Consider the following 8370-nt stretch of genomic DNA (forward strand, 5'->3'; position numbering starts at 1 on the left):
CCCCTGCCGTAGCCTCAGCAGCAGCGACAGCAGCAGCAGCAGCAAATTAACATGCTCTTGCTGCTGCTGTTGCTGCTGCTGCTGCTGCTAAGGAAATATAAATAATACATTTCTTCTCAATGTCGTTCATTAATATATTTATGAGCTGCTGCCCCACGAAGTTGAGCTGTATATACACCTCAGGGTATAGAAAAATAAATATATTTGACTATCTTTCTCTATTTATTTCATCTGTTTATATTCCTTATCTCTAAAAAAACATAGAGGTGAGGCTGACGCATGCAATGGGCGCAGCCGCAACTGCTGCCACTGCTGCTGTTGCTGTTGCTGCTGCTGCTGCTGCTGTTGCTGCTGCTGCTGCGGATGCTGCTGCTGCTGGCTGTCTCGATCTCTATGAAACCCAACACCTTTATCTGTCTTTATATTATCTTCTCGTCTTTCTTCCTTTTGTTTTGCTGCTGCTGCTTGGCAGCCGCTGCTCCTGCTGCAGCCACTTGGGGCCCCGCAGGCGACAGCAGCAGCAGCAGCAGCAGCTCCTGCTGCTGCGAGAGCAGCACTATTATAACACCGTGTCTTTAGAATAGAAACCCTTCAATTCCTGCTGCAGCATCAAGGAATCCTCATTAAGGTGTCACACCTTGCTGCTGCTGCAACTGCTGCTGCTGCTGTTGCTGCAGTTGCTGCTGCTGCTGCTGCTGTGAGCCGGCAGCTGCTTAGGATGCAATGGCGTTAAGTCTGAGGATGATGAGGCTGACGCGGGTGAAACCAGCAGCAGCAGCAGCTGCTGCTGCTGCTACTTTGCGGCGGTGTGGAGGCAGCAGCAACAGCAATAGGGGAGCAGCAGCGGCAACTGCTGCTGCTGCTGCTGCAGGGCCCACGAATACCCTCAGCAACGGCAGCAGCTTCTCCTGCAACACATCTCAGTTAGGTCTGCTGAACCGAGCAGCAGCAGCAACAACAGCAACAGCAGCTGCTACTGCGTTCCCCAGGCCTGTTGTGCAGCAGCAGCAGCTGCTGCTGGGTGTGCAGGAACTACGGGATGCTGCTGTTGCAGCTTCTGTTGCTGCAGCAGCTGCAAGTGCTGCTGCTGCTTCTGGCGGCTTTTCGCTGCCGATTAAGAAGGAAGCAGCCGGTAGGCCAGGGGTTGCAGCAGCAGCAACAGCAGCAGGAGCAGCAGCAGCAGCAGGTGGTGCTAATGGAACTCTTTTCAACAAAGTTCTGTGTGGTGTCGCTCTTGCTGCTGCTCCTGCATTCCTGCTGCAGCAGCAGCTGCAACAGCAGCAGCAGCAGCAGCAGCAGCATCAGCATTTAAAGTCAAGCAGCAGGGCTGCATGGATGCCACGCCTTGCTGCGCTGCTGCAGTCTCCTGCTGCACGGTGTGAAGGAGCAGAGCCTCCGCTTCTGCTGCAGCAGCAGCAGCAGAAGGAGCAGCAGCAGCAGCAGCAGCTTTGGGAGGCGAAGGGGCAGCTGCTGCTGCAGCAGATGGTGGGGGAGCCGCAGAGCGCCTGGCCGCTGTCTGTACACCGCACGCAGGAGGTGCTGCAGCAGCTTGGCTTAGCAGCAGGAGCAGCTCAGATAGCAGCAAACTGCCCTGTGGAAGACAGGCTGCTGTTTGCTGCTGTTGCTGCTCCCCCTCCTGATGCTCCACCACCAGCTGCAGCAGCAGCAACAACAGCAGCAGCAGCTGAAACACCTACACAGCAGCATCTTGTACAGCTGGCGCAGCAAGTCTTTCCCGTTGATGCTGCAGGTCTTCTACCTGGTTCTGCAGATGCAGCTGCTGCTGCTGCTGCTGCTGCTGGTTCGCATTCTGCTGCTAAGCCCGCGCTACAGCAGCTTCAGATGTCTGTACACCCCACAGGTAGCAGCAGCAGCAGCAGCAGCAAACCCCTTTTCCTCGTTGCTGTTGTCGATGGACATGGGGGGCCAGACGTCGGTAAGCAGCAAAACACGCGTGCTGCTGCTACTGCAGCAGCAGCAGTAGCAGCAGCAATAGCACTAGCAGAAGCAGCAGCAACAGCACTAGCAGCAGCAGCAGCAATAGCAGCGCCAGCAGAAGCAGCAGCAAATGCAACAGCAGCAAAGCTGACTGGGGACAGCAAAGCGAGTTCTGCTGCATAGCGTATATGGATTTTTGCTTCTATTGCTGCTGCTGCTGCTGTTGCTGCTGCTGTTGCTGCTGTTCTTGCTGCTGCTGCTGCTGCTGCTGTGGCTGCTGTTCTTGCTGCTGCTGCTGCTGCAGCTGAGTTCGTGCATGCGCATTTGCCGCATTTCGTTAGTGAGGAGCTGCGAGGTGTCGATACAGCAGACCTTCAAGCAATTCAACAAACCCTCGCCCGCGCCTTCTGCCGCCTCGTGAGATCTGCTGCTGCTGCTGCTGCTGCTGCTGCTGTTGCTGTTGTTGTTGCTGCTGCTGCTGTTGCTGCTGCTGCTGCCTCTGCTGCTGATGCGGGTGCTGCTACTGCCGTTGCTGCTGGCGCTGCCGTTGCTGCTGCTCTTTCCTCTGCTGCTGCCGCTGCTTGTTCTGCTGCTGCTGCAGCGACTGCTGCTGCTGCTGCTGCTGCTGCTGTAGCTGCAGTGTGGATGTGCTTGCTCTGCATGTTTTGCTGCAGGACCAGGCAATTGGCGCTTCCGTCGATGCCGCTTACTCCTTAGGAATTAAAAGAAGCGTCAAGGCAAGATCTGCTGCTGCTGTTGCTGCTGCTGTTGCTGCTGCTGCTGTTGCTGCTAATTGCAGCAGCACTCCACCTCAACTTTGCTTTTGGATGAAGCGCCGAAACGTCAGCTGTCGATTTTGCGTTGCTGCATGCATGGGGTGTGCATACACCAGTGGGGCTGTATGCTGCGCATCTGCATCATTTGCTGCTGCTGCTGCTGCTGCTGCTACGTACTTGGGGTGTATATGCAGGTAGGGGCCTGCTGCTTGGCTTTGCTGTTTACGGAGAAGGGATTTGTCGTTGCTAACAGCGGCGACTGCATGGCGGTGCTGCAGCGCAGCAACAGCAGCAACACCAGCAGCAGCAGCCGCAGTAGCAGCAGCAGCAGCAGCAGCAGCAGCAGCAAGGGCGTAGAGGTGGTGGAGCTAAACATGCAGCAGAACGCCAACTCCCCCGAAGAAAGAAAACGTCTTCAGAAATTACACCCAAACGAAGACGACATAGTATGCAACCCTGCTGCTGCTGCTGCTGCTGCTGCTGCTGCTGTTACTGCTGTTACTGCTGCTGCTGTTACTGTTGCTGCTTTTGTTCTGGTGGTGCAGCTGTCGTTTTCTGGTTTCGCGGTTATGCTGCACTTCATCTGTGTTGCTGCTGTCGTGTGTCTGCTGCTGCTGGCTTTGTTGCTTTGCTGCTGCTTTACTGTTGCTGCTGCTGCTATTGTTTTGTTGCTGTTGGTGCTGGTGTTGTTTTGCTGCTGCGTGTAATGCCTTTTGTGTCTGCTGCTTGTTTGATGGCTTCGGCATTCTGCTGCTGCTGCTTCTGCTCTTTCTTTTGCTGCTGCTGCCTCTTCTACTCCTGTTCCTTTTATTGTTGCTTCTGCACCTTCTACTCTTTCTGTTGCTGCTGCTGCTGCTGCTGCTGTTCTTTTTGGGGTGTACGTACACCAGGTAATATGTAAGAGAGAGTGGAGGCAGCCTCGCGAACCGCAAAACTCTCTTCATTCTTTTCTGCAAGTCTTTGGTCTCTTAGGTAAATTTACTATACACCGCGTGCGGTGTACGTACACCTGAAGATAATTATGTAGCTGCTGCTGCTGATCTTGTTGCTGCTGTTGCTGCTGAGGAAATAGCCAACGCCTGCGCTGCAGCTTTCCTCTTCATATTGCCTTTAAAGCTGCTGCTTATGATGCTGAAGTGATTGCTGCTGTTGCCTTCTGCTGCTGCTGCTGCAGCGTGGAGCAGCGGCCCAAGGCCAGCAGCAGCTGCTGTTGCAGCTGTTGCTGCATCAGTTGATTGCTGCTGCTGTTGCTGCATCTATCCTGCTGCTGCTGCATCAGTTGCTGCTGCATGTGTTGCTTTAGCTGCTGCTGCATCGGTTGCTGCTGCTGCAGCTTTCTTGATTTGCTGCTGCTGCTTGCTTGCTCTTTGGGGTGTACATGCAGGTAGCGAAACTCAGCTGAGTTCGTGTTATGTTAAGGGGCGTCTGCAGCCAACTGGGGCCTTCGGAGATTTTGTATTAAAAAAAGAAAAATATGTTGATGAGCTACGCAGCAGCAGACGCCGCAGGTCTCCTAGCAGCAGCAGCAGCAGCAGCAGTAACAGCAGCAGCAGCGGCACCGGCAATGGCGTCGGACCAGCAGCCACAGTAGCAGCAGCAGCAGCAGCAGCAGCAGCAACAGCAGCAGCAGCAGAGGAGACCTGGTCTTTCCCGTATATTGATATAATGCCTCAAACGCGATTTGTTGAGAAGACAGCAGAAAATAAATTTATTATTGTTGCATCTGACGGCCTTTGGGATTTCTTCTCCCCACATGAAGCAGCAGCTCTTGTTGCAGCTGAGCTCAGCAGCAGCAGCAGCAACAGCAGCAGCAGCAGCAGCAGCAGCAGACGGGCAGAGGCTGCCAAGAGGGCCGCAGACGCGTACGTGCAGAGATACTCCCAAGTCAACGCGTGCTGTTGCTGCTGCTGCTGCTGCTGCTGCTTGTGCTGCTGATCCTGATGTTGCCGGTGCTTCTGCTGCTGCTACTTGCGCTGCTGCTTATGCTGCTGCTGCTGCTGCTGTTCCAGATGTAGTAGCAGGTTTTGCTGCTGTTTGTGTATGTGTGTGTGTCGGGTGTATATACAGCTTAGTAAGAGAGACAGTAAAGAGAGCAGCAGCAGAGAAGGGCATTTCTGTTGCTGCTGCTTTGTCTTCACCTCCAAGACAGCGGAGACGCATGTTTGATGATACAACTGTTGCTGTCGTTCTGCTGCAAGGTGCTTCCTTGTAGCAGCTGCAGCAGCAGCAGCTGCTGCTGCTGCTAGAAGCACCACGTGAAGCAACAGCAGCAGCAGCAAGCTTAGCAGCAGAAGGAAAAGCAGCAGCAGCAGAAGAAACCCTGGCGCACAGACACCGCAAAACGCAGCCGCCGTGGGGCGGATGAAGTGCCTGCTGCTGCTGCTGCTGCTGTTGCTGCACCTGCTGCTGCTGTTGCTGCTGCTGTTGCTGCTGCATCACCCAGCACCAGCTGCGTCAGTATCACTTAGCAGCAGCAGAACGGAAAGCAAAACGCTTGGATTGCGTGTGCCTCAACCAACAGCAGCAGCACAAGCAGCAGCAAAAGCATCAGAGCAGCAGCAGCACCTGCTGCTGATGCTGCTTTTCTGCTGTCTACTTCCCCTCGGTTTGTTGTTCGAGTTGCCTCCTCTCCGGCATCACCTAGAAGGCGCCGACTGGCTAGCTAGCTAGCTAGCTATCCATATAGCTAGCTATCCCTATAGCTAGCTGTCCCTATAGCTAGCTAGCCATCCTATCTATCTATCGAGCTAGCTATTCATTCTAGCTAGCTAGCTAGCTAGCTAGCCAACCTAGCTAGCTAGCTAGCCAACCTAGCTAGCTAGCTAGCTAGCTAGCTATGGTGCATTGTGGAGGAGTGTGCATTGTTGAGTTTTTTGTAGGGCGTTTTTATATTCATTTGAACTCCGACGAATATTAAAAATATTTTTCTCTGTCTTTGTTTTGTTTGTTAGTGCTGCCCTCTTTATTTATTTATTTATTTATTTATTTATTTATTTATTTATTTATTTATTTGTATTGCTTCTTTTTGTATGTCGCGCTGTGTTTGGCTGCGCTTTGCTCTTAGATCAGCGGTAAATAAATAAATAAATATATAAATTTAAGAATAAATAAATTAATTAATTAATTAAAGAAGTAATAAATAAATAAATAAATAATAAACTGAGTAAGCGAACAAAGAAGTAAATAAAGATTTAAGTGGGTTGAGCTGAACAACAGACAAATCTTCAGAACAAAATAAATAAATAAATAATAAACAAATAAATAATAAATAATAAATAATAAATAAAATAAAATAAATAAATAAATGCATATATAGAAGTACAGCCAAATAGACAAAGGCAGCAAATCTTAATGCAAACTGTTTCTTTCTTATATACCTACATTACTAAAGTGCTGCTGCTGCTGTTGCTGCTGCAGCTGCTGCAGCAAGCAAACTCTAGTTGCGGTTCCTGCAGCTGCTGCAGAGCGCGTTAGTAGCAACTGCTGCTGCTGCTGCTGCTGCTGCTGCTGTTTCACTTGGAACAAAATAAATGTTATATTACGAAGTATAGGGCTGCTGCTTCTGCTGCTGCTGGCCCGGCAGCACCCAGCGGCTGGTAGCTGCTGCTGCAGCAACAGCAGCAGCAGCAGCTGCTGCTGCATTCGGGTCTGCTGCTGCGTCCGTGTAATCGGGAGCGACGCGTAGCCTTGCCCCTTGCTGGTGGATACGCTGCTGCTGCAGTTGCTGCTGTAGTTGCTGCTGCAGTTGCTGCTGCAGCAGCTGCTGTTGCTGCTGCTGCTGTTGGGGTGCAGAGGAGCCAATGACGTGGCTGCCTTGCAGCTGCTGCTGCAGGCTGAGGCGCAGCTGCTGCTGATCAATTAGCTGCTGCTGCCGCGCCATTTGCTGCTGCATAACGCGGTGCAGCAGCGCGAGTTGCTGCTGCTTCTGCAGCTGCTGCTGCAGCAGCAGCAACTGCTGCTGCTGCTGCTGCTGTGGGTACCCTTCTCCTGAACCAAATGCAGCATCTCCCCCTAAAGAAGACCTCGTTGTGTTGCGACTACCTGCAGCAGCCCAGGCCGAGGTGCAGCAGCTGCTATCGCTGCTGCTGCTGCTGCTGCTGCTGCTGCCGGACGAGGGCCAGTTCAATAGCGAAGCAACATCTGCTGCTGTTGCTGCAGTGCTGCTGCTGCTGCTGGTTGCTTGTCTCAGTGCTTTGCTGCTGCTGCGTAATACCTCAGGCCCTTCACCTTCTGCTGCAGCAGCAAGGCAGCGGCACTTGTCGCAGCAGAAACTGCCACCGCAGCAGCTGCTCGCCAGCTGCTGCAGCTGCTGCTGTTGTTGTTGCTGCAGCTGCTGCTGCTGCAGCTGCAGCATTTCAGACAGCTGCGAGTTCGTCAGCTGGTGCTGTACGGGGGAGCAAACGCTGCTGCTGTGCGCAGCAGCAGCAGCAGCAGCAGCAGCAACAGTTGCCTGTCTCTTTGTGTTGTCGTGCTGGGCAGAAGTACCCATATACATTTGCGGAGAGAAGTGCTGCTGCTGTTGCGGCTGTTGCTGCTGTTGCTGCTGCTGCTGCTGATGTCGCTGGTGATGAAGAGAAACTGCTGGGGCTGTAGCGACGCAAGGGGCTTTGTGCTGCTGCTGCTGCATTGCTGCTGCTGCAGTGTCGCTGATGGCCCCTATGGAGTGTCTGTGGGGAGCGCCTGCTGCTGCTACTGCTGCTGCTGCTGCTGCTGCGGCATTCAATCGCTGCTGCTGCTTCTGCTGCTGCAGCGAGCAGTACGCGGACTGCTGCAGCAGCAGCGATTGACGGTGTTGCTGCAGCAGCTGCTGATGCGCAAGACAGCTACCCGCGTGCATGCTATCCAGCAGTTGCTGCTGCTGCTGTTGTTGCTGCTGCTGCTGCTGCTGTTGCTGCTGCTGCTTCAGAGCGCGTATAGCGGGTCCTAAGGAATCTACCACAGGGTTCATCCGACGAATGGCAGCAAGTCTGCTGCTTTCTGCTGCTGCTGCTGCTGCTGCAGCTGCTACTGCAGCTGGTGCTGCTGCTGCTGACGCAGGGGCTGCTGCTGGTGCTGCGGTTGCTGAAGCTGCTGGCATTAGCAGCTGCTGCTGCTGCTGCTGCAACGCTTCTCTGGAGTTTGCTTCAGACGATGCTGCAGGGGCGCTGCAGCAAGACCTGTGCACAAGAGAGCTGAGTTGCTGCTGATCCTGCTGTTGTTGCTGCTGCTGCTGCAGCTGCTGCTGCTGAAGTTGCTGTTGCTGCAGCTGCTGCTGCAATAACAGTTGCTGCTGCTGCTGCTCCCTCTGCTGCTGCTGCATCTGCTGTTGCAGTTGCTGTTGAAGCTGTTGCTGCAGCTGCTGCTGCAGCATCTGCTGTTGTTGCTGCTGCTGCAGCATGTGTTGTTGCTGCTGTTGTTGCTGCTTTTGGAGCAACTCTTGCTGTTGCTGCTGTTGTTGCTGTTGCTGTTGCTGCAGCATCTGTTGCTGCAGCATCTGCTGCTGCTGCTGCTGCTGCTCTTCCCGCTGCTGCTCCTCATCGAACTGCAGCAAACTGCTCGCCAGATGCTTCGGCAGCAGCGGCAGCAGCTGCTGCGGCAGCAGCCCTCGTGGGCGCAGCAGCAATCTGTCTCTTAAAGCGATCTGTGGGTGGAAGGATAATATCTCTTTGTATATCAT

General features: G+C 53.6%; 2 protein-coding genes across 2 annotated transcripts; one reads left to right on the forward strand and one right to left on the reverse strand.

Annotated features, from left to right (window-relative positions):
- Positions 1-723: 723 nt before the first annotated feature.
- On the forward strand, positions 724-4926 carry EAH_00027720 (protein phosphatase 2C, putative; the record flags this gene model as incomplete). The annotated part of the gene is made up of 7 exons (XM_013396374.1): positions 724-1936; positions 2243-2355; positions 2613-2669; positions 2909-3160; positions 3605-3686; positions 4099-4576; positions 4782-4926. The coding sequence occupies 7 exons, from the start codon at positions 724-726 to the stop codon at positions 4924-4926; spliced, it is 2340 nt and encodes a 779-aa protein (XP_013251828.1).
- A 1326-nt stretch (positions 4927-6252) lies between these two features.
- EAH_00027730 (hypothetical protein, conserved) lies at positions 6253-8370 on the reverse strand (the record flags this gene model as incomplete). Its single annotated transcript, XM_013396375.1, has 1 exon — positions 6253-8370. The coding sequence occupies one exon, from the start codon at positions 8368-8370 to the stop codon at positions 6253-6255; it is 2118 nt and encodes a 705-aa protein (XP_013251829.1).

The sequence above is a fragment of the Eimeria acervulina genome, genomic scaffold (assembly GCF_000499425.1).
Source record: "Eimeria acervulina Houghton genomic scaffold, Eah_scaff240, whole genome shotgun sequence".
Classification (NCBI taxonomy): domain Eukaryota; phylum Apicomplexa; class Conoidasida; order Eucoccidiorida; family Eimeriidae; genus Eimeria; species Eimeria acervulina.